Source organism: Nomia melanderi, chromosome 3, assembly GCF_051020985.1.
Source record: "Nomia melanderi isolate GNS246 chromosome 3, iyNomMela1, whole genome shotgun sequence".
In the NCBI taxonomy this organism is placed as follows: domain Eukaryota; kingdom Metazoa; phylum Arthropoda; class Insecta; order Hymenoptera; family Halictidae; genus Nomia; species Nomia melanderi.
Genome location: NC_135001.1, coordinates 12866675 through 12893030, shown reverse-complemented (window position 1 = coordinate 12893030; position 26356 = coordinate 12866675). Strand labels below are relative to the sequence as shown.

General features: G+C 34.9%; 1 protein-coding gene across 21 annotated transcripts in view; it reads right to left on the bottom strand.

Annotated features, from left to right (window-relative positions):
• The window catches only part of LOC116428110 (uncharacterized), a 134480-nt gene that overhangs the window by 98691 nt on the left and 9433 nt on the right, over positions 1–26356 (bottom strand). For 7 of the 21 annotated variants that reach the window (XR_012998201.1, XR_012998202.1, XM_031979285.2 and 4 more), the window contains exons 1-2: positions 4455–4953; positions 1729–2331 (exon numbers count right to left, since the gene is read on the bottom strand). The exons of 1 other annotated variant lie outside the window; for it this stretch is intronic. Coding sequence is in view for 18 of the 20 variants with exons in the window: in XM_031979285.2 (XP_031835145.2) it covers positions 1729–1938 (210 nt within the window). In the remaining 2 variants the exon portion in view is untranslated. 13 more of the 21 variants (XM_031979288.2, XM_031979291.2, XM_031979274.2 and 10 more) reach the window with 12 other exon arrangements.

Sequence of the window (26356 nt, the reverse complement as noted above, 5' to 3'; positions counted from 1 at the left end):
TTTTTAAATAATGTTCCCTTCGTTTCAACACTCTCTAAATAAAATGTTATTTTCAAATACAATTTGAAAATTCACTACAACAAAAATATATTACTTTTAAACTGATACGCATTTTATAAAATAAGACAAATTATTTGCTAAGTAATTCGTGTTACACATGGACCGTCTAGACGTGTTAAAAATGATTACCGAGAAAAACTGTAACAGTGTTTTTAATAGAATATTTTAATGAAACAATAAAAATGTGATCCTTCAAACTGTTTAACTAAAAAATTACACATTTATGATTAATACACTACTGTCGATTTATATTTAAAAATTCGACAGTCATGTGAAACTAAATGTGATTATAAAAATGCATGAGAACAGGATGGGTTTTAGTTGCGAAAGAACAGCTTCATGAGCAGGACAGTAAAAATGAGGAACAGAAACCGAGATAAACAATATGTATGTTTTATATGTTATAAGTAACTGCAATTGTATAATGTAATAACGTGGTAGACTTTAAAAGGAAGCATATCCTGTTTTTAATTATATATATGCACATATGATGTATAGCTTAATTAATTTACCTTACAATTAGTTTTGACACAAATTATATTTAATATTAATTATTTTTCTTTTAATAATAATATATCCATTATCATTATTATTATTATTATCCAATAATCGTTTGATTATCTAGAGATGAAATTAGATTCAAACATTTTGAAAAATAGATGAAACAGTATGTTCAAATTATTTGTTAACGTTACCGGAAAGATCATCTAACTTGAACCAATATAAACGTATCGTGAAGTATAAAATAAAATTTGTTTGATAAAATAAAAGTTATTGTTCTACTAAATGAATCTGTTGTTATTCGATGATTTTTTTACAGCATATCATTAATGTAATTAGTTTCGTTAATTTTCATTTCGTATTCATCAACTGGGTTAAAGAATCATTGACAAGTAAGTGTTTAATTAACAAATCGAAATTATTTTTTAAATAAGAAATTTTCAAATATATTATTTTTTGAAACATTCACGTACGTTTGAGTTGATAAAATAGAGACAATAATATGAATTAAAATCCATTAGTTATCAAATAATTATTCGCATTACTTAAAATATACATTTTAAATTTTTTATCTTAAATGAATTTCACCTGAATTCAAATGGAGTTTGAATAACAAAAGTTATTCAGCCAGTGAAAAAGGTTTATCGTAATCCTGTTTATCTTTTTAACCTGTAATAAGATTTTCTCACTCTACTAGACCATATAAAAATACAATACAATTCTTTTACAATAAGCATTGCTTATTAAAACGTAGAATACATCTGTCTAACATTAATTATCGATATTGTTGGTGTTTCCACTTTCTCCGTCCAATCAGGAATTATAATTAAACCGCTTAAATCAACCGCGATGTTTTCAAACTACATAGATGGACAAAAAACACTATATATTTTCTTTCTATTCAATTGTAATTTTATAGCTCCGTAAATATGTCTTACAAGATTCCTAAATTCCTAAAGTACCCATACCTCGACCTAACTTATCAGTAGCTACATACACCTAATCCTCTGTCAAAAAGTGTAATCCATAACTTCGATATCACCGACACGAATTACCCAAATTGTTCATTCGTAGACTCCAGTGATAGAAACGACTCGACAGGTCGGTGACAAAAACGTGGTCGCTAATAGGGACATTTGTCTTACGCGAAGCGTAAAATTCTCTCACCTGTCGCGTTTCAACAGCTTCTTTAACGTGTTCCGCTATCTCGGCTGCCTTCAGGCCGGTTTCGATTGGCGCGACCTGCGAGTGCCGCCGCGGCTGGATCTCGGTGGTGAGCTCCTGGTAGCAGGATTCTCCGGATCCCCGCCTGCTCCCCGCGATGCACATAGCCCTCCGGAAGAGTCCCGCGACGACGGCGCAAAGGCCGCATTGCATTCCCGTCGCGCTCCCTCGGCTGGACAGGGATCCACCATTGTTCCGTCGACGGGTCCGAGTCCCGCGAGAGCCACTGTCACGTGTCTGGGACGCCAGCTTTTTAAACTCTCCCCACTATTCTCTCGTTCTCTCTATCTCTATCTCTCCCTTTCTCTCTTTCTCTCTCCCTCCTTGTCGCGAGTACCGATACTTCCGGCAATAGTCACGATTAGTAAGGCTCCATCGTTCACAAAAACATTTCTCGACGGTCTTTCACTTCCCCGTATTTCTCTTCCACCCCCTCGACGCCGTGTCTATCTTCTCCGAGATCGCCATCTCGCAGTACCCTCGCGCCCCTAGACAATCGATTCTCTCGCGTACACGGTTCAGGCCGCCAGCTTCGCATCGTATCACCTGCACGACCAAGGTATGTCGAAAAGGGGTCCAAAGATTTCGCTAGCTCGAGAGAGGAGGAACCCCGATGCTCTCTCTTTCTCTCCCACTCGTCCACCCTGTATTTGCCCCTATCACTGTCTCTCTCTCTCTCTCTCTCTCTCTCTCTCTCTCTCTCTCTCTCTCTCTCTCTCTCTCTCTCTCTCTCTCTCTCTCTCTCTCTCTCTCTCTCTCTCTCTCTCTCTCTCTCTCTCTCTCTCTCTCTCTCTCTCTCTCTCTCTCTCTCTCTCTCTCTCTCTCTCTCTCTCTCTCTCTCTCTCTCTCTCTCTCTCTCTCTCTCTCTTTCTCTCTCTCTCTCTCTCTCTCTCTCTCTCTCTCTCTCTCCCTCTCTCTCTCTCTCTCTCTTCCTCCGGGAACAACTATCGATTGGCGTGAAGTTACGTCCGATAGCGTCTAACGACGTCGATGGTGCACCGTGGTCGGGACTGAAGGAGAGAGAACGCGCCGAGGGCTCGCGGATAAGGGACGCTCGCTGAATGTAAATGTACCGTGAAATCTGCGGTATCAACGTGCACGATTTTTACCGAATTCGACCATCGTTGAAACTTACACGACGTTACTTGGTCATGGATGAAATATCAAACACTACGAAATACATATCGTAAATAACAATCGTACTCTTTCTTCTCGCTGCACGCTTCAACGGTACTATAACCTGATTCTCGAAGAAAGGGATCTGACATATACCGTTAGTCATAATAGTTGCCCCTCCTGCCACGATCACTTCGGACTGATGAGATTCGGATGTTCGGAGTGGGGCAGATAGCTACTACAGGAACATCACTGTATTTCGAAATGATTTTCTTTGGAAACAGACCATACTACGGTTTATAGTCTGCGGCACAATGTACTCGAGTCGCAGAAAAATGATCATACACCTTGCAATCATTAAGATAGCTTGTAATATTTCACACAAAGTCGGAGCCTTTGATTGATCACACGTATACCGGGTGATTATGGAATACGTAAATAGTTTCCGCAGCGAGCCACAGTCCAAACAGTTTGAAAAGCACTGTTCGGAGGTCTAGGTTAAGTTAATTTCGATTCCGAGCGGTTTTATCACGACGCGGCACGTAAAGACGCGTGTTACGCTCCTAAGACTGTTAACGTTGTCTCGCCGGTAGCATACTGGTGACTACCGTTTCCGTGGTGTCGACAGGATTTTACACGAAAACCATACGAAACATTGACAACGATCGATGTTCACCTGTTGGCTCGTGAAAAACTGATCAATGAAATCACATGCACGAAATTAGGTTAACCGTTCGCATCGACGGTACGGTACGTCAACGACACGTGTTTCACGCGGCAAGGTAAGAAGGGTCTCGATCGTGGCTTTCTCTCAAGGAGCCCGTTGTCGATCTCGTTTACATCATCGTTAACGGCACAAGGCGTCCGATACGTCAGGTAAACAACGAGATTCTACCCCACCCCCCGTCGATAAGATAGGAGAGCCCGGACCAAGAACCCAGTCCAGGGAAAGAAATAAAAACGGGCTGGAACAAAGGCCGTTCTCCTTTTTCCCGCGACCTCGATTTTTAAGCAAGACTCTTTATTCAGCTTACGGAGCAGCAATTATAACCGCGTAGCGAAGAGCCACTCTGAAAGAGTGCACGCGACGACGGCGAAACGAACGGAAAGAAAGGGACCGGGTCCGTGTGCTCGTCTTGCGGCATTGTGCCGATAAGGTTGTCTCGCTGGTCGCGTACAATTAAATCTCGCACGAAACGGAGAAGCGGCGGGGGAGCGTGTGGCCGTTATCGTTTCAAACGCGGAAGAGATGTTCCGCGCATTTAAATGGCTTTCCGCGAGCTCTTCCGTTGGCGGAAGCTTAACAGTTGAAAGCCCAGTTCGAAAACAACGATAGGGACGAACAAATGTGTCCACTCGAATCGTTTCCCCTCGCGCGAGTACGTTCGAACGAGAGATGCAGAGAGACAGAGCGAGATAGACTGATAAAACAGAATCCCTTCTTCCCGACGACAGTAACCGAATTCCGATCGAAGGGATCACAGCGAGTAGATACTAGACACGGTTCGGGAAAAAACGTGTGAACCGGGGAGAGTCGCGGGTGAACGCGATACCTTGATCAGAAGGTATAGAGCCAGCCGGTTGTCGCACGAGAATGCCTAACCAATACGCGAGAACGACGGGGTAACGCCCGCGCACAGATATCGTAGCTGGTTCCGCACCGGGACGAGCCTAGGAGCTCCATGACCGCGTGTCACGGGAACGGATGGCCCCCGGGCCCCGAGGCCCGGTGCCGGCGAGGCCGCGAGCACGAGGGCGCCTCCTGCGGTGGCTCCTCCGTCGCGCACGTTTTCTCTCTATGAGTGGAGTCTGGCAATAAAAAGAAAGAAAAAGTATGTTCCTGAAAGCCGAAACCCGAGGACGGGAGGAGCAACGCCGTTATCACCTACTATGCACGCCGGCCGGCCGCTGTGCATACACTGAGGCACTGGATTCGAGCGACGAGACTCGGCTGACGGTTCAAGCTCGGCCAGCTTCGGCACTCGTCGCCGCGGCTCGGCCTCGCTCGTCACCTGGCCACGCTTCCCGGTCAGACTACCCGAACCGAACCACCTACCGAGAGTGGTTCTCACTACGCGTCGAGCTCTCGCCGTGAGTAGCCGTCGCGCTGTGCTGTGACCGACGCCATATCGTTTCGCTCGTTGCTTCAATACCTTTCTTCTCTCTCTATCTCACTCACTCACTCACTCACTCTCTCTCTCTTTCTCTTTCTCTCTCGCGCTGGCTCTCTCCTCCAGGAGAGAGGGAACACGTACGGCAAGGAGAGAAGATCAATAACGGATCCCTCCCTCCCTTCCTCCTGTTCTCGTCGCGCGTACGCGACACGGCCGTCGCGTAGCCCCACCGACGACGACGTATTTACACACGCACGTCCTGCGAGTCGTGCCAGCTTTACTCTCTTCTCCACCGGGGACCTCCGCCCGCCCCTTCGAAGGGAGGGGGTGACTGCTCGAAGGATACGGCCAGGAAGGATTTCGCGGTCGTAAGATACGTGTAAAAGATGGCCTCATTTATTGATCCTTTACGGATTTCATTGGAAAGCTGCTTGGAACGGTCTAAGTACTCTACTCTGACGGAGGATCGGGAGGGGGGGGGGGGGGGGGGGTCGTTGCATCGAATCTTATTGCTGTTTTAACCCGGGAAGGTGAGTTCGTACACGGTTGTTTTCCCATTTTATTATTTAGACTTGAAGTTTAAAATAAATCATTGTTTTCGAGCATGGACGATTGTATACGCGCAGCCATCCGCGTTCCGAATCGTCCGCCATACTCGCTTTTCAGTAGGTCCTTGCGAACGATGCTGCGTATGAAAAGGTAACCGGAGAAAAGCGCACACGAAGACAGGGGAGGAGCTCTGCATATTTATTCAATTACTGCAAAAAATACTTATTGTTAAACAAATTACTTATTGTTTTGCAGTTCTTTTTAAATACAACAGCTACCTGGTAATTTATTATAAGTATTATTGTAAGTACTTATTATAAATATTAACGGCTGTTGCTATTGTGTATCCACAAGAGATTTATTTATATAATAAAGAAGACTGGTATAGATGGGGCTACTTTTTTCACAGGGCCCCTTCCCTGTCCACAGTTTTGCTTTATAATTGTACAATTCATATATGTACCTACATCTCATACATATCACATATACTTTCTTTAGTATATCATCTATACATGTAAGTTGAGAACATGGTTTGGTATAAAGAAATGGACGAAAGACGATGTACTGGAAAGTTTGATCGAAATCACTATTTATCGGTTAATGACTAATGAAAATTTGACATTGTAAATTAGTGAATCAAAGTTGAAATAAAGGTAAGTTTTTCATGGGCAATATTGATACGTAAACAAATGTAAAGAGAATATCATGTTGTTGTTTAAAAGAAGTTTGATGTCTCAATTTTATTTTGATATTATTTATTCACGTAATCTATACATATGGGATAAGGTGGAGCACTTGTACTTTATCTCGTGTAAGTTACGTAAAATAGCTAATTTACTTACGAATTAATTTTTTATTTTGAAACAAAGATAATGAAATTACTTTCCTTTGAATACCTATTCTTTAAGTATATTTATGTTCATATTCGTATTCCTAATACATGTAAGATTTAAAACGGTAATGTCTTTCTTGTTGAAAAAATAAAGAATTTGTAACCATAGTAATGTCGCCTCAATCTCCCCTACATATTATTGTTAACTTACAAACATTAATCTGGAAATATATGAATTGATAATTTAGTGTACATAAAACATCGATTTTTCACAAATTGTACTTTGTATTATTATAATACATATATAAAGAAAGATGCGTGAATAACTATTTTTGCACCTAATTATTAAAATTGAATAGATAGCTTGAGAGGCTACACAGGTTGAGAAAAACATTTTGCTGGACACGTTTCCAAAGTTCGTTATTCGCCTGTAGAAAACGGTACAGTGCGACAAAGAAAGTAAATAGAAAAGTGGAAGGGTTGAGAGAGACTGTAATTGCGACCGAATTCGAACTTTCAGTGAGAAAATCGGTACCAAATGAAATCGTTCATTGTTGATCTATTTCACACAATTCCTACATCACACAATGTTAACTAATTCAATTTTTCTGCACTAGTGTTCCGATCAGTATCCAACAAAAATACGTTTCTCCTCATTTTGATTTGGACACAATTTTTTAAAAATAATAATGTTGAGATAAATACTGTAAATAATGTTTACTGCTACTTCATAATTATACTGCGGAAAACATTGCAAGCTATTTTTTGCATAAACCATTACCGCGATATAGGTATCTAAACACGTGCCACAACATTGATAAGCCTTAGCGAACAACCTTTTTGTTGCGTAGGTTAGGTAACGCTAATGTCGGCGATTCGTTAACTTTGGATGCTCCTATTTCGGTAACTGTTTCTACGAAAATAACAAAACAATGTTTTATGAACATAAGTAAATATAAATAATGCAAATGAATATCATTGTTGATTATTTTCTCAAAGTTATATGACTTCAAGGTTTAAAACTCGTGCTGTGCGTCAACTTATTTGACCCACTGTATATAAAAATGTTTGTAACTCGCAAACAGTTGAAATATCGACTTATGTTCATTCAGTTTCTTTAATTTGCATAGATAGTGTGTTCTATGTAGCATATACATATTGCAATTGCAACTTTTTCTTCAAGAGGTTGTATATCACTGTAAGTATCATATATATCATATATTATATTATATATTATAACGTATTATTGCTGCATCTGATATAAAAAAGTAATGTATCATTTTAAGCATTATATACAATTCACGTTTTAATTTATGAGAAAAGTAATCACAAATAATTTTTAAATAAAGAAACTTTTGGGCTATAAATATAAAATTATATTTTTGTTGAAATTCTTCTGACAATTTCTATAGCTAACACTTTACCTATTCTTAATGCTTGTTTTCTTAAACGATGCAATTGAATCATAATGTACGAATAAATGTTATAAATAAATTAATACAGTGACAGATATCAGAGAATTGTGAAACAAAATAAGAAAACTCGTCTTTATATATTTTTGGAAAGTCTTTGTTTTCTCTTAAATATAATCTGAGAATTTGAGTCTTTCATTTGTAAAAAAAACTATTAAATAATTGCATCTAAATAAAGTGTTAGGATACGGATGTCCACATATATTTACATTCTCGGTAAGGACGTTTATTCTTCTCATTGGGCGATTTATCAGTGATCCACCCAATCATGAATAATTACGCTCTCTAACCTTCTGAAGTTGATCAACGATTCTTCAGAATCATGAGCATCTTAGAGTAGAGATACTCACTGTACCTGGAGTGATATTTCAAGCCATGTTGCCTGTAACAGAAAAAAAATACTGTATTTGAGTGAAATAGATACTAATTGGAGAAATTAGATAAAGTTATCTAGAACAGTAGGTTTAATTAAAATAAGTAATATATTACACACGAGTACAACGATTTAATTGTAAATTTCAGTTTTCTTTCGTTTAATAATAATTTATTTGTTAATTATCTCTACGTGTTTAACTATTGTTAATATAATTAACAATCGTTAATTATATTAACAATAGTTAAACACGTAGAGGTCATACGGAGGTCAAATTTATTATCTTAAATGGAATCATTTGTTTCTTATTGTATAATTCGATTAATATCGTAATTTCCAACAAAGAAGTATTAATCTTTTCATAGTAATAAATCATTAATTTAGGAGGTGGTTTACCTTCGATTATTCAAAGTGGAACAATTGAACCACTGCGGTAACACACTAACCACTGCAAACGAACTCTACGTGGAAGCACAAGTAAATTATTCTACATTTTCCTCTAATTTGAATTTCGGAAAATTTCATAGTCGATTGTGCCACTTTAAATAATTTCAGGTAAAACACCTTCGAAACCTATGATTTCTTAATATTAATAGATCGATACCTTTTTACTACACTCCATTCAAGAAAAATAAGCTTTTCTTAATATAAAATATTCATCACGTATACTAATTCGCTAATCCGTCTAACGAGAAGAGGCTTGACCAAACGGGGAAAAACGTGAAATTGGTATACATCGTTAAATTGAAGATGTTTCATTACTTCCCATAAAGTGACCCTGAAAGCACACGTATCATAGAGTGCGCTATCCAATGTGAGATTCCCGCTGGGGCAATTGCGAATAGAGCAAATAATGGTATGTTTTCAGTGAACCCTCACCATCGCCTCTTCCTTTTTCTTCCTTGTACGACGACAATCCTAAAGGGAGAAAATCGGGCTGCATTATCGCGGGATTGCCCTTGCTACTATAAAAAGACTTGACCCGTATTCTTTTTTACGTTAACCCTATACAGCGCCATAGAAACCTCATCCTTTCTATCTGACTTCCCTTACGATTCGCTATGAGACACTTCCTACGATAGTTGTCAAGATTTTTGAATACATTTATAAAGTAAATTTATAATATATGTAATAGTTGATAACGGAATTAACTTTTAACCCATTTGCATATATATATTTAGAATTTACCTTCACTACATAGGTTGAAAATAAATGTATTACTATTTCGCACCAGAATTAAAATTTAATGTGGACAACCAGTTACTCATAAAATAACCTGATACATCCTACAGAACCTTTCTTCGAATGATTCTTTAATTGAACACTTGTTGCTGTCTACTTATAATACTTTCGCAATTGCAGTGCTAAAGTTCCATTTAATTTTGATTTCCTGGAACATTAAAAAAATACAGAGAAACAGTCTATCCGCAAAGAATAAACGAGAGAAAAAGATAAGATGAAGGAGTGTAGATAACTGAGAACCTCTGGTCGTTTCAAAGGTTGGCTTGAACTGCGCGACTGCTTGTCGGTCGTTGACCTCGCAATTGCAACTATCCCATTTTCAGCATCCCTCATCAGTTGTAGGTGCTATGAAACTATTCTGCCTACTTCTGTGCCTCTTTTATCTGTTAGTTTTGTCGTCTGGTTACTCATTACTATCTTCTTTGTACTCTCAATCAAACACGAGCTACTTTTTATACGCACGTAGTTATTTCTCTGGAAATACATTAAGGCTTATTCCATGAAGGAAATGTTAAGTCAAAATTGTTTGAAATACTAAGGGTACAAATAGAATTTTAAATGTATAAATAACAAACGAGCTTCAACAGTACAAACGACAATGTCTGCGTTTTGTAGGGAACATGGACGACGCAATCTTTATACAAAATCATTCCAAAACAACATACCTCCTAGCATACGATACAAGAACTGTAAATATTTAATACGTTTTCAGGAGCATATTTTTGTTATATTACGCGTCAGGAATGAGAAATTAAATGTATTCATATTGTATTTTTGCTGTATTATTTTCATCCATACAATTGAAAGGTGGATTAATATTTTACAGGAAAATTTTCATAATACGGATCCATAGTTAGGCTACTTTATTTAAACCTAAAATTTTTATGTAAAATAATTCCTTATTAAAATTGTAAAAAGTTATTTCATATGAAACTTTCGACATCATTGTTTGCTTATAGAATATTTAACAAAATAGTTTTCCATCGCTCATATTGGAGGCAACTTTTATTTCCTGTTTCCATCGCTCGAACATAAATATAAATGGCTGCAAAATGTATCGAGTATTTTCGCATTTTCTACCTCTGTACTAAATTTCATTGAAATCTGTATCAATTGGACAATATCCCTTATTATTGAACAATTTCCATTTTTCATTTAATCTTTTATTCTAAAATTATTCTCAGTGTAGTATTAATACTAAGAGTATTTTTATATTCCAAGGGAAAAAAATAATTAATTTTATTTTTATTTTGCAATACATTAATGTTTTTAGTCCTAAGTTTCTGAATAGTGCATTACACCACTCATTTTTATAATTGTGAAAACAAAATGCAAGGGTTAAATAAATTTCTTTTAATTTCAACTGTTGCAAAAAATTCAATATAAATAGGAAGATAAATTTAGAGTTAAAATTTTAACTTCTATGCAGTATACATATAAAATAGAGCTGTTAATAAAACGAGTATCTGATTTTGTATTTTAAGCTTATAATGTCAAGAAATCTGAGCTTCTGAATTTCTTCACGGCAACAAAAGTAATGTACGTAGAATTGCACATCAGATCTGAAGGAGTTAAAGCAAAAAGAATGCCAAATGGAAGCTCGATGTCGAGATTACCCAAGGACGAGCTATGACACGATGACCTCGATATCAGGAGTGCTATTCTAAACTGGAAATATCCAAAGTACTCGCAACGAAGTGCACGATAACAAGAGGATCACCAACATCAACAGGTTCTCTCGACAATCAGAGAAGAATTATTTAAATAATTAGAGAAAAAGTTAGAACATTCGTATAGTGAGCCAATGAAAAATCAATCCATTTAATAGCAAGAAAAGGATATTTATTAAAACTAGGCTGAACATTTTTGTACGTTTATAATATATATCAGAAACACAACAAAATATAAAATATATTTAAATATAATATTGATTTTATATTTGCATTATAATAACTAGTTGAAATTATTAATATAGAAAGTAAACTCCCATTTAACTATAACTATCTTAATTTTACATTTATTTCTGATCACTCACCTATTGTACCAGTGATAATAATAATAATGTACATAGCAATTATCTAATATGATTGTTTCTCCTCTCTCAAATAAATTAACTACCTAAATTTTATGCCAAAGTGGAAATGTATGCATTACACAATAACAAGAATTTGATTTTCATGAAATTACCACGAAGAAAAATCGTTTGGTAAGTATAAATGTAAAAGAAGAAGAATCTAATTGTTTGTAATAATTAACCTAACAACGTTTTTTTATAATTTACTGTAATTGTAATGATGTATTTTTCCCTAAGAAATCTCGTCCCTTGACATACAAAATGCCAAAAGTAAAAATCATTCTTTAACATAGTTATTTACCAAAGTCTTATTTACTTCCGTTATTATTATAATAGACGTATTTATGATTTATGACCCTAAACAAATACTTAAATCAAAAAGGGATAATCAAACATTATTATTCTATCACGGATAACTATAGTAACTAAGTAATGTAAGGAGCGATATCTGTAAAAAGGTTTAACGTTAAAACTACCAAACAATACGACTGACTTACTGTCTAAATTTAATAACAAATTATAAGAGTACAGAAATGCAGGAATCTATTTTAAAATTTCTCGCAAAGACGTCTTGATCATTTGAATAATTGTAAATAGGTGATTTTGACCCGTCTGATAGTTCAGTATAAAAAGACATTTAGCTGCAAAATTATTTCATGGGATTCTACGTTCAACCCTGAATTCTCATATTTCACGACCAGCACGTTCATGAATCTGGCATAAGGGAGACGATGCAGTTCCACGTACTGTAATTCCACTTCGTTGAGAAAAGTGGACCAAAACGGTGAAGTTTCAATAGTCAAACGAAATCATGGGACTCTGATCTTGCATGCTGTCGTGTCAAACACGAGTAAAGCTTCGCTTTTACTGGGACTCTATAGCAGCGGATTAAACTACGCGTCATGTGAACACTATGAAATGTTAATAACAGTTCGGGGACAAGTTGGCGAACCAAAAACTGTACAGGCCCTTAGAAACCCGCGGAGAAGCCGTCAGTCAAGGATTATGCGACATTTTATGTAATAGAAAACAAGCGAAACGAAATTTAAACAATTTATTCAAATGAAATTGAATCCGGTGTGAATGACCATTAGCAATCACTCAGATAAATTAGTTATTTAATTATATTGCAAGTATCATTGCATAATGATTTTTATATTGCCTTCTGTAATTAATATTTTCAAAATATAAAATCTGGGAATTATTGTTACTTGTTCTTAAATTAACTTGAGAATAATTAAATGATACAAGTAACTAAATAGTCTTTCTACAAGTATCAGTGAATATCTGTTCCATGTTACTCTCATCGTTATACGAGTATATAGAACAATAATTTGCAGTAAAAATAATGACTAATTATTATTCAATAAAGTGGTCGAATAACAAAAAGTCATTTGCCGAATTATCTTGAATAAATATTTATTTATTTATTTTTATTTATCTGATTTATAAGAAACAGCTTGAGTAATGAACAACGAAATCGCGATATAGGGCTGGTCGGTCCGCCATGTCCGGGGACGAGAATGAACGGAATGAACGGTGTGCCTAGAAATTGCGCGCGCGCACCACCACTCGACGGCTCCAGAAGCTGGGTGCCCGGGATTCATCGACTCTTACGAGCTCATTATACAGAGTTATATACTCGTCGCGTACACCTCAGTGATTTCATACTCTTTCATGCTTTCACGCTCTGAACCCGGTTTTTTTTTCATATTATGTAGGGTATATTTATGTTTATCGCGTAACGATTAAAGGGACGCCCATGATCAGCTGCGCATGACTCGGAATTTTTCAGTGATGTCGCGTGTCGTGAAAAATCTCGACGTCTTCGTGCGTTAGGTTACACAATATTTATTCACGACTTTTTCATGGTTCTAATCAAACACTATCAATTTATTTTATTTTGTTTTATTTTGTTTTATTTTGCTTGCTTCAATAAAGACGAAATATTTTCATTTTTATTATTTTAATCAATGTAACATTTTATTACCAAACTGTAGAAATATATGCGACATTACTAATTATAAACGAATTGAAAAGAATTAAAATGTTTTTAATTCTCTTTCTCCCTATTTTATATTTATAGGATATTTATAATATTTAAAAAACTGCTGTATATTTATCATGTTTAATCCTCGTATATTTAACATTTCATCGGAAATATCTTCAACATATGTACAGTTTAATTTATTCGTAATTGATTGGACTTTTGATGTTTACTGGTGTTACTATCGTTGATAGAAGGCAAATACATAAAATGTATACTCATGTATAGGAGTGTGTCCGAATTTAGACGTTGAATTCTCGAATCCGAAATTTTGTGAAGTTTCAAAACTTTCCGAACTTGAAGTGTTGATTTTATTTGGTAAAAGAAATATCTCAAAAGAAATTAAATATCATGTATTGTCTTTATCTCGGAAAGTATCAATATAGTTATCAATATAGTTTTTTGCGAAGGTTAATCTTGTTTTCATATTTATTGCCCTGATATGTGAGTTGTTTCACGTATTCGTCCATGATTACCGTATTACCATATCATTTTACGCCATAATTCGACGTGAACATCTCTTCTGAAACTACTAGTAATCATCTTAGTATACTTTACAGCAGAATTACGTAGATTTTTCTTTTTTCGCGTATAATAAGCTTCTCCCTTTTAAGAGTCCATTTCCTCGGGCGCCTTGTACGAGTTTTATCTGCACTATTCCCTTCATTTTTCAATAACTTAATCACGTAATGTACAGTTGGTTTGGTTCTTTTTATGAATCTCGCGACTTCCTTGTAAGATTTTCCTTCTTTACAAAATTTCACTATCGACTAACGCTCTTCGCCGGTTTCGGTTTCCTCAGTAGTCATATTTCAGAAATACGAAAAATATCAGTTTTCTACGAAACACTTGTGCCTCAAACCGTGTTTTAACGCGGATTAAAATATTATGATTACAGAAAGGTACTGAATTCACGTCGTTTTATGAATTCTAAGAATTTTGTGATCCCCATAAGCGATATTTTTATACTTCTTGTTCTGTTATCATTCGTATGTATGTACATAGTCGAATTTTCTTCTAATTTATTCATATATTCCTAAGACTTGAGACGTTCGCCTCTTACATTGTTACTTTCAAAATATAAATCCACGGTGTGAATTTTATCTTTTAATTTTTATTTTTTCGTAAATAACTGTACATGCTACTGGTCGGTATTAACATTACTGTATAGACGATCCCTCGCAGGAAAGCGCCTTTTTCTGTTACATTCCACTAATGCATAAATTGTCAATAATTATTTGAATTTCTTTCATTTATCAAATATACGATATCAACTTATATTATTAGATATATATATATATTATTCATATACGTACATAGGTAGAATATTAAGTTCCGTTATTTTTCATTTCTCCGACTGAACTGTACCGTCCAATCAGAAATAATGTTCACAGTGCGTAATTTAACACTGTCAGCTTCCCCAAATCTTTTAACTTAAGAAACTGTTCCGCATTCCATCCCCCATCGTAAAGCAACAGAGGGGCGTACAATGAAATTCCATTTTCCCGGTAGATACACCGCGTTGAAGGCGAATATTTTTCATTGGAACCTCACAGTCGCGACCCCTCCCCCGGTTTCCTGCCGCCATCATGTTTCTCTCTGAAAATATCTCGTCGATTCTACAAGGGCTTACGCGACCCGGAAAAACGAGAAAAAGTCTGAAAGGGCACGACGCCAGAAATCACCGGGAGTCGGATGAAAATCAATTTTGCAACGAGATCAGAATTATTATCTATGAAAATGGTTTCTTTGAGTATCTAAAAACCATCCTGATTAATAGAGTATCAAACAGATGAAACATTCGTCAAAAGACTACTAATATTTATACATTTATAAGAATTTTTCATCTAAATCACAGTAAAATAAAGATTTCTGTAGAATTTAACATCCTATATACAGCTTCATCCCTTGGCCGCCGCTCACTCCGATCGGAATATTATTGATGGTACCTCCGATATAAGTGTATTTATTTAATATTACGAAAATTATAGATTATTCGTAAAATTAAATAAAAGTATTGATTACTCCACTGCTGTACTATTTTGAACAAGAAATATTTGAAAAGGCAATGTCGGCACCCTAACTAACAACTAATAAAAATATCACTGGTGGTCAGTCTGTTAAATAGCATCAAAGTTTACATTAGAGGCATAAAGTATGAAAATAGATGTTATAAATTAATTTTATATTATAATATTATAACGTAGATCGTATACGTATATTTACTTAATTATTCGGTCGACGCTTTGCAATAAATCAGGGAGAAATACAACGATTCTTTACACAGTTCCATCATATGCTTTTATGTTGATATTATTTACTATCGTACAAACACGCTTGATTTCTAAATATAATAAATTCTTCAATGTGTTATGTACATTTAGTAGAAACACAGTTCCATGATAACGATGGAAGCAATGCAGAAATCGTTTCGTCTTCTTAGCGATATAGAGATAGAGGAATAGAATAGATCAAAGTATCATATGTCTAGAGAGCCGGCAAAAAAGCTTTTCCATAATGAATTTACAGCTACCTAAATGTATGGAATCATCAACGAACTGAGAATAAATAAACCTGTCAGAATGTTTCAATCGATGAAGACACAAACACTTGAATATCTCAAAGAAAAAGAATCAAATATGAATGAAAATAAGAAATGGCAATAGCACTTAAATAAACAGTGTAGTTTACAATAAAAGCTCTAAACAGGGAATATTATTCTGTTTGATTTCCTTTCCCGCAGATTTGCGTGAAAAATTGTGAGTTTACATAAAACTATGGGATTTACTTATCACCAACTGGGGACGAGAATGTTTTGTAATTTCTGACCATTTATTTTCCGCTTTCAGTTCCTTCCTTGACTTTATTGAACTCGCCATCCATCGCGCGCGTCATTGACCATTGTCTCGCTCCTTTTTCATCAGGAAGGGGGTCATTTTTCAGGCAACCAGTTAGATTCTTATTGCGCTCGATGTTGTTACACACACCTACCCGTGAAATTCGTGCACGAGAAAACAGAATGGGACAGGAACTGGAAGATACCCGGGAAAAGAAAAGAATGAACACGGTGAGAGCAAAGAAAGATCAAAGGCTCCACTCTCCACTACTATCTCTGTCACATTTATCTTCTTCTGTAATCTTTTGTAATCTATATTGCAGTAAAAACAAGAAATTTTATATCATACCACATCTATCATATCTATATATATCTATCATACCTTCCATCGTACCATATCTATGTATCCATCATATCTTCTATCATATCATAGCTATATATCTATCATATCTTCTATCATATCATATTTATATATCTATCATATTTTCTATCGTACCTATGTATCTATCATGTCTTATCTACTATTACATCTTATTCCCAATACATATGTAAGTTAATAGCTGATCTTCATACAAATTCAAATTTTTAAATATAATTCGAAAAACAAACTGGCAACAGAAAATGATTTTTTCTACTAAATATTATAAAAAGTACTACTCTGTAATTTTCGATTCTTGCAATTTTTCGATCGTAATTAAATATGTACAGCTTCCAATATATATAGTTCTAAATCAATCCTGCATGAAAAACAAGTCATTTCTGTACAATCTGAAAGTAATTTCATACAGGAATACCTGTTAACCTTTAACTGAGAACGATTTTAACTTTGGTAAACGGCTTTGATACTTTGATAGCAGGTGTGATGCATGATAATATTACATTTCATTGGATTCCTAAAATAAACTCATCAATAAAGCCTTACTTTTCTTAGGCAATAGTAATAGAATATGATTTTAACGATCTCGAGAGCCTTATACCAAAATACTTAAAATGCTTATTATAACATCTAAGTAAACTCAATTTCTAATGATGACACTAAATAAATATTATATTATTTTCCAATTGAAATACTGTCACGTTTATCAACATCTAATCAACAAGTACAATTTAAAAGTTTCGAAAAATTCTGATTCAGTTGAAAACGATTAATTCTGCAATAAAGAGCATAATCAAAGTACACCTACTCACACATAATATAAGATAGGGAATCGGATCACAAAGTAAATTCGATCAAAATAAGAACCCAGTCGACACATATTGTATCGCAAACTATATTTTCCATTTAATAGGAAAATTAACAAATGTTCTTTCACTTTTTGTTAACCCTTTACACTCGAAAGGCGGCTCTCACTCGCTACTTGATATGCCAGAGTAAAATTATAAAATTTGACATTTAATATTAAGCTTTGTATACAGTATCGATACGTGAAATATGGAAACAAAATAGAGCTGTTTCTTTTCTCGAACTGTACAATATTTTTCAAACTAATTTAACACGTAGACTGCCACGGTGGTCACCGATGACCGAAGCTTCCAAATTGCTGAAGAACAATTACAATAACAAACTTGATTTTAGATAAAAATATTTAGTAACATGCGTAGCTAGATTATAGCGTAATACGACTAATGCAATACTAAATCATTAATTATTATTTTCAATATCATTTGCCTTTGTTATTAAAGAATAAATATTACTATTCAAAACGCTAGAAATTCTCGTGTCAGTCTTTTTATTCCTTCACTATCGAAGAAATGACGATCCGATTCGCCTCGATTTACTCTTCAGGGTAATTCAGGAAATATAGAATGGAAAATCTTGTAGACATTACGGCAACATTCAACCGCAAAGGGATAATAACATGTTTAGCTTGTATTTGTACTATCGTTAACGGGTCTTTTAGTCGCAATCTTATAGAGTTTATAAGCTTATGACTTTTTGTTGGATCGCGAGTTGAACAAACCTGCTATACAACATCGTTAGGAACGTTCGTCGAAAGAGAGGAAAAGGGGTAGTGTTGTCGTATAGGTAAAACAAGTTAAGATAGTTGTCCGCGATCCACTGTGATGGACGCATTTAGAAGACTACGCTAAACTTAGATTGTTTTCTGAACAAACGGAGTTAAGAGGGTCCACGTGAAGAAGTGTGTGTCACACTAAAAATGATTCGGAAGACTACATAGGTTTACAGAAATGTTCGATTAACTAGTGGATTAAAACCACGTGCAAATGTTTACATCACAGAATGGACTGCTTTTTACAGTCGCTTGAGTACACGCTTTTTCATACAATGTTTTCACCTCCGATTTTGTCATACCGAATCTAATATATGGCAGTTACTTTAACAAGAATCTGTAGTCGAATCATAATACTATTTATACATCCATAAGTAAAAAAAGACACTTGTGTTTACAAGGATAACATTAATCATATACAAATATTTGTACAACAAATGTTTCATTTCGAGAAAATCGAAGTTGAAAATTTTATTATATAGTACATTTGAATGTGACTAATTCTAGATCAAGCAGAATCGAATAATCGAAATTATAGTATAATAGTTATTACAAATTGAGGTTATAGTATATAACAAAATTAATTAGAAACGTAAAGTGATATTTTGCTGTACGGAACTTCGTTTTTGAATAAATGAATGAACGAATGTTAAAAGTTCAATAAGTGTGCGTACATTGCCGTTTTGTTCGAGGGTTAGGTAATTTTCAAACTCAATTTTTTCAAACATCAAACCCTGAATGAAATAATTTCATTTTTTCCTGTAGAACAGTCCCCTTTCGCTTGTATTTATCATCACATCGGAAACACACTGTGTAAAACGATTCCTTCCGCCCTCGTTATTTCTTTTTCTTATTCCTTCATTTGTCTTCGCCTTCGCTTCACCGTCCAATCTTTTCCTACGCCTAGTCTTTCCCTGAAATAAATTTCAGAACTTTTACTTCAAATATGATTTCATAAATTCTCTCTTTTGTGATCGACATTTCAATTTCTATCTCTGAACAATTTTCCTCCATACTTCATTTCTACCGTCCTTTCTTCTATGAAGGATACTTAAAGAATCCGGAAATTCAAAAAATTATGGAGCTTTGTGCGCTTTATCACCGTTCTTAAAAAGAACACAAGATTTTCTTTCGCGTGGAATACTTCGAGAACGATAAGAGATATTGCAGGGAAGTTTCATTAAAAGTTGTATTATTTTTACATTTGCGCAACTAAGCAAAAGTAATTTTCGTTTCTCTAGTTTATTTAACTTGTCTTTTTAGTAGGAAAATAATTTTAAAAAATAGTGTTTAAATTATTAATATTGTGTGCTCTTATCATTCATATAACGAAATACAAAACAGTCATTTTGACTTACTCTATAGTTCCAATGTTAATATAAAATATGAATTTGATTATACATTAAATGTGGATGCGCAAGAATCACAATTTCTGATTCCTTAACCATTTGAGTACTATTGGTGCATAAATACCTTCAGGAAAATAATCTCATGATATCCTATGAACGTATTAATGAGTTTATATTTACTTATGTTTACATTGATGTTTACAAATGAATCACACAACCATTTTAAAGTAAATGCCTTTTAATAGGTACACTTATCTTGCCCAAACACTACACACAAAAGAGTAGTCGCGCACAATGCTGTTACTTCTACATTTGCTTCGATCATACAGGCGACTTCTACCTTGAACTGCTCCGAATTGAAAGGGTTAAGCAAGTGTCGATAATAATCGCTATATAACCCCAACGAATATATTATAATTAAATGCTTAAAGGAAAAATATACTGAATTTTTGTTGTTTTATTATCAACACCTATTTACTTACTTATTATTTACAATTGTTGTAAATAATCGTATCGTAAAGTAAAAGTAATCTAAAAATTGCTATTAACTATCTATTGACCTTTGAATTCAACGATTGCCGAGGCAAATGTTGAAAACTATGGATAACCCTAATTTCTTAATCAAAGACTGGATGTATGCAGCGATTATAAGATCGATAAAATACGTGAGTGTTGGAATAAAATCGAATGTCGAGTCTCAAGGTAAGACCTCAAAGGGCCATAACATTCGAAAGCTAGACAGTAGGAAAAGTTACTACTTTCTAAGAATGACATCGTCGAGATGTCCTTCGTTTCGTCCCTGGCATTCCTCGAAGTGCGACCTCAAAGTTACGCTGCCACGTTTAACCGTGTCCCTAGAAATGTTTACTTCTTGTTGGACGTTTATTTTTAAATTAACTGCACTGTGTGGAGAATTCGCGTACACCCGATTCCGAAGGTAATTCAGCAGAAAAACAACGGTAATTTTATTCATTTATAAATCGGCCCAGATGAAATTTTGCTGCTGAAAAGACGTTGTTAAACTTGTCCACAAGCTTACGTTTGATTTCGTTTTATAGTCAAACTTATTTTGTCTTTACACCACTATATCTTGTAAATCATCATATGACAATCTTCCTTGGAAATTTTGTAATTGTTTTGATTAATTCATCTAAGCAGTTATTCAATTTCATGCTCACGGTTTAGGTATTATATTTAACGGTAACACAATATACTTAAAGGTATTTATATGTGCATACCTACATAATATATTTTTCGAATGATTATATTATTTGTATAATACTTTCCTGTATTAGAAAATTATAATGGTATTATAATTCTATAGATATTTTATTCCTAACGTTCCTGGGACTAAGTGAGTTTTTTAATTCTATAAACAAAAACTATACCGGGAAAGAATCTCAAAATTTCCTACGAGACACAAAACAATGAAAAGATAAAAATAATCTATGTATAGATGATTCAAAATAAATGTAAATATTAATATTGTACATGGACGAGTATCAGTAGGCAACATTATTTAAGAGTGACATGATATTATGTAGTTTGAAACTGACAGATGTAACCTGAAGTAAAAATTTTATTTTGTTGTCAGACGAAATGTATGCAATACTCGTGCCAACTGATGCTAACTTGCATTCTTGCTTATTTTCTTAGCCAACCGCTAGAAAGGAAGGGGAAAGACTTGTTAATAACCAATTTACATATTTAAAAGAATTATATGATTAATTATGTTAATTACAATGAATTATATTATTAATTATAAATTTTTACCAATTATATGGAACGATATTATTAACTATATAACCATAATTATATCTTTTCTGAGAATTTCCTGATTAAGGCAGTATTCCGATTTAAACCGACACAACCACAGGTTTTTTGTTCTTTTCTTATGCTTTTCATCTTTAATCGCCGCATATATGTTCTCAAACCGATATCACGTAATTCAAAAATTGTAAATATTATACAAATTTAAAGTTTTAATTTTACAAATTTTTATTCGTCTCATGATAGTTTTAACCATTATCATTAACAATTAAATGTACGGAATCGGTTTGCTCTCATCTAGTTCAAAATACAATAACGAAAACTATAAGAATTGTTAAGCAATGAAGGCTAATAGCAATTTAAAGAATTGGTAAGCAATAAAACTAAAAAAGGAAGAACATATATCATAAATACATGCATATAGATATATTACTTACAGATATCGATAAAATGATATAAATAAACAAAAACCTTAACCACACATAACAATAATATATCTACTTTTTCAACTAGTTAAAATAATAAAGGTAGTAAAGATAATTGCATAACTTGTTTTTCATTTCTCGCAATTGCAATAAATTCTTTTTTTTTTTTAGGGACGATTTTTGTTCCGATAATAGTAACGTTTATAGCAAATAGAACGAACTTTTAATTACCAAAAACCACAAAAGATGCAACGATAACAGATTATATGGCATTTAAAAACTATTACTGTAATATTAAGGGTGCATAGAAATACGTATAAAAAATTTAAGCAGGTAGATAACGTGCATTCAATGTACTGAAAAGAATTCCAAAGATTGCTCTAAAATGGCGCTTTTAAACCAGAAGACCCTCTTAAAAGAGGATAATTATTTGACCTTCGTTTAACGGAGATTCACTGCCCTTACACTTTAGTTCCGCCTCTTTTATAGGTTAAGCAACAGCCAGGGAAATAAAAATAATCCATAAAAAACCTTGTGCATAGATTATGAAAGTTCAAAGGTACAGATAGATATTTCTAAATTCTAGAAGTTGAAAGTGTAATAATAGAACGATACGATTAGCGGCTTAAATGTTTCGATTTCTAAATGTTGCAAAAAATGTTTTAATTCTTGTATTAAATGAACATGCTCTATATTGCATTTCAATAATGAATTGCAGTTTATGTAATGCATTAACTCACAAATATCGTTTTTTTAAATTTTTTTCCTATTTGTAATAATTGTTAGTGAATAAATATGAATATTTTTTATTATTATTAATAATATTACAAAACACAACATTTACAAAAAGGAAGCTATCGATAACCTTTTCATATGTTTATATTTTGGGATCATCGCTCTGAATAATGTTTTGAGGATTTTAATTGAGAACGGCTGTTTATTAAAAAGTTACTATCAGAGAAGTTTACTTAAAAATACAATATATACTTTTTCAAACACCATTTACATTTAATGGAGTGTGCTTAATCAGATTCCTTAATTATACCAGTTGTTCACTCATCTCACTAAAATCTACGTTGATATTCCTTATGATATCCAAACAGTACGGAACAAATTATTGTAGACTAATGTTGTATACTAAATCTAAAATTAACAAACATTTACCTAATATTATCACTATTACTATTATCATTACTATTAACACTAGATTTACGGAACAAGCCAATCTGACTGATATTAAATTTTATAAACATTATTTCGTAAATGTTTGGGTTAATTTTTATTGATGCAATTATGCGAATATATTTCGTAATAATAGATTTTTAAACATGTAATTTCCTAGATCTAAACGAAGTGACATCAATCTTTCTAATTACAATAGAGTAAACTGTACAATAAATGTCCGTAAATTTAGTGACAAAAAGCCTCGATGAAACGACCATATTCATCTATTCAGCCGATGAATTTTGAAGTAACAAAGAGCTACTTGTCAATGAGCGGGTCCGAAAGGCGATAACAGCTCGATGTGACTGCGATCGCTGTACAGAGGAACAGCGGCACGCAACGAGCACGAACGTCCTCGTTCGTTAGTCTGTCGACGATGACGTCACACGACAGGTAATAATGTTAAGTAATATTTACTAATAGGCAGGTCCGACCTCGGAGTCTCCAAGGACCCCACGAATCGTTCCTGAGGGTGCCGCGTTGAGGGCGCAGTCACCATCAACTAAATTGTCCGCGAAACGATCTCACGCGCTCCAAGAAGAATTTTTGGCGTGCACACAAACGCCTCCCGAGCCATTTCTCAAGCTGTCGCGTTCCGGCGAATTTAGACCGGGACAACGCGCCGACTTGTGCCGCCACGAGCCAACTCCATTCGCCGCGTCATTCACACCGACGATGCGAAATCGAAATCGGCTCTTGAATTCTCGCCGCTGCAAACGCGATTTTCCTTACGCCCGCCGCGTTCGAACGTGACATGCGAAACAGATTTGGGCATTATTTGAATTGCACTGGAAAGATACACTGGTGAACAGAATTACAAGACATCTTGAGAAGTATTGCTACCAAACTTTTAATTCTATTTATCGTAAACAACCCTATATACAAACCGTGGTTACGTATTTTTAATTAAAATTTCTACAAACTAAGAGAACATTTCAACAAGTTTTCAATTAAAACGTAATTGATAAAATTTCATTAGAGCAAAATTGTAAGACACCAATAATGAAAATGGAAAGAGTCTTTATAATTGAGGATATAGTACGGTATAGTGAGGATATAATACGGTATGATTATATTGAGGATATAGTAGGGAAATGAGATTTGGGGTGTATGTAAGGAAGAGAGAGAGGATGCTACGAATCAAATTTCAGCCTTAGGGAATTATTAGTTTCCGAGATAATCGCAGAAAGCTTTTACAACTACATTCAATTCTATATCCATGAGCGTGTCCGTGAGACAAAGGTAACCTACAGTCGCCGCTGCAGCCTTTGATTTTCTCAGATTTCATATGGGCGCAAAACAGCTTTCACGTCTTCGCCGAGTTCCACAAGTTCTGAGGGAAAAAACGCAAGGGGAATCGACTGCACGCTCCAGCTCGATCCTTCCAGGTAATGTAGTAGCTGAGAAATCCGACGCCAATGGTCGTACCGTCCGTTGCACCAAAGTTGGCGCTCGGAACAGCATACGGACAAGAGAGGTTGCTCGCTATTTGCTATGTTTATAGTTTCGATTGGTTACGTGTAATCGTATTGACGAATAACAAACTAGTATTGAAAATAAAGATGAGAAAAAATGAAAACTGATCAATGAGACCAAAGTCGTGCAACGGACGGTACATCTCACTTCTTCGCGTTCCGTGTCGCTTGCGTACTTCGTTGCGCGACTCGGCGAATAACAAGGACGTGCCGAAACTGAGGCTTCGCTGCTGCCAAAACAACCGAGCAGAGTACCCCGACTGGACGTTTCCCCTTGTTTCTCACCCCTCGAAATTTAAAGGAGCTCGGCCAAGACGTCAGAGCTGCACTGTACTTTCTTCTACAAAAATCCCAGTCTAGGAATTATAAAGTAGAAAAAGAAGGGCCAAAGGTTCCACTCCCATTTCGTGGAAAATATCTCCACTTGTATCAAGTTTTATTACCAAAGTAAAACCTTTTTCTATACACTCATCACCCCATTTAAGCGGAGTATTCGTTCCACGTCGATTCGCTTCGCGCGAATGAAAATCACGAAAATAGCGTCTGTCGGTATAGGAAAAAATGAAATATCAAGGACAGAAGCTGAGTAAGTCCCAAAAATATTCATTCATTTCACATAGCTTAACAAAAGAATAATAACAATGACGTATCAGAAAAGAAAAGTGAATTGTAGTCGGTCTCGCTAGATTTAGATCTCATAATTTCTGCGCGTAAATGGAAGGACGGATTTATGTTCGGAAAAACGTACGAAAGTACCGCGATTGACTGAAACTGTTGGGACTTTGCCGGGGAGAGTACGTGGAACTCGAGAAGATCGTTACCATTGATAAAAATATCAATCGACCTCTATTCGAAGTATCATCTTCGGAAATATAATTATCTTATATAATAATACCTTTAGCATCCGATGCTTTTTCTTCGATCTCTGAAACTTTCTCATCTTCGCCACAATGAATCGTTCTTACTTGTTTCATGACATCTTTCATTTATACGTATTCACTTTTAATAGAGACATTCTCTTTGTACGGGTACAAATCGCTTCGCACATATTGTTTTATCAATGAAGAAAGGCTATTCCGAGTGAAGGGTTGACCACGTATTTACGTGTCAACCGGCTCGATTGTGAGCCTTGTTATACCACTATCCGCATGAATGGCCTCGCTTACTTAATCACGTTCGGTCAATGCCTTGCTATAAATTAAAAAAATATATCAATAAAAATTCTTTATACATACGTTATGTGTCTTATAAACATTACCTGTTACGTTATTATTATTGTTACAATGATAAAGCTGAATTTTTCAACAAGATACAGTTCCACGCATAAGCATTTGGTGGCTTGATGTGTTCTTTTTAAAATATTCATGTTTTTATTACAATACAATGCAAATATAATACAAATTGTAATATGAACTATTAATAATCCTTTTACATGGTTTAATCGCTTTCGCTATCATTTTGTTTACTTGTTATGGAAATACATTGTTAGACCACGGGTTTTATGTTACGGATGTTATATACTTATTTATGTGTAACGATTAAATGTGTAAAGCTTCATGAAATTCTGGCTTAAAGAAATATAAATATGAAAACTCATCATTTTTTACTTAATATCTCTTTTAAGTAGCAAATTAGATTTTCCTGCCATTTTTTAAAATAAT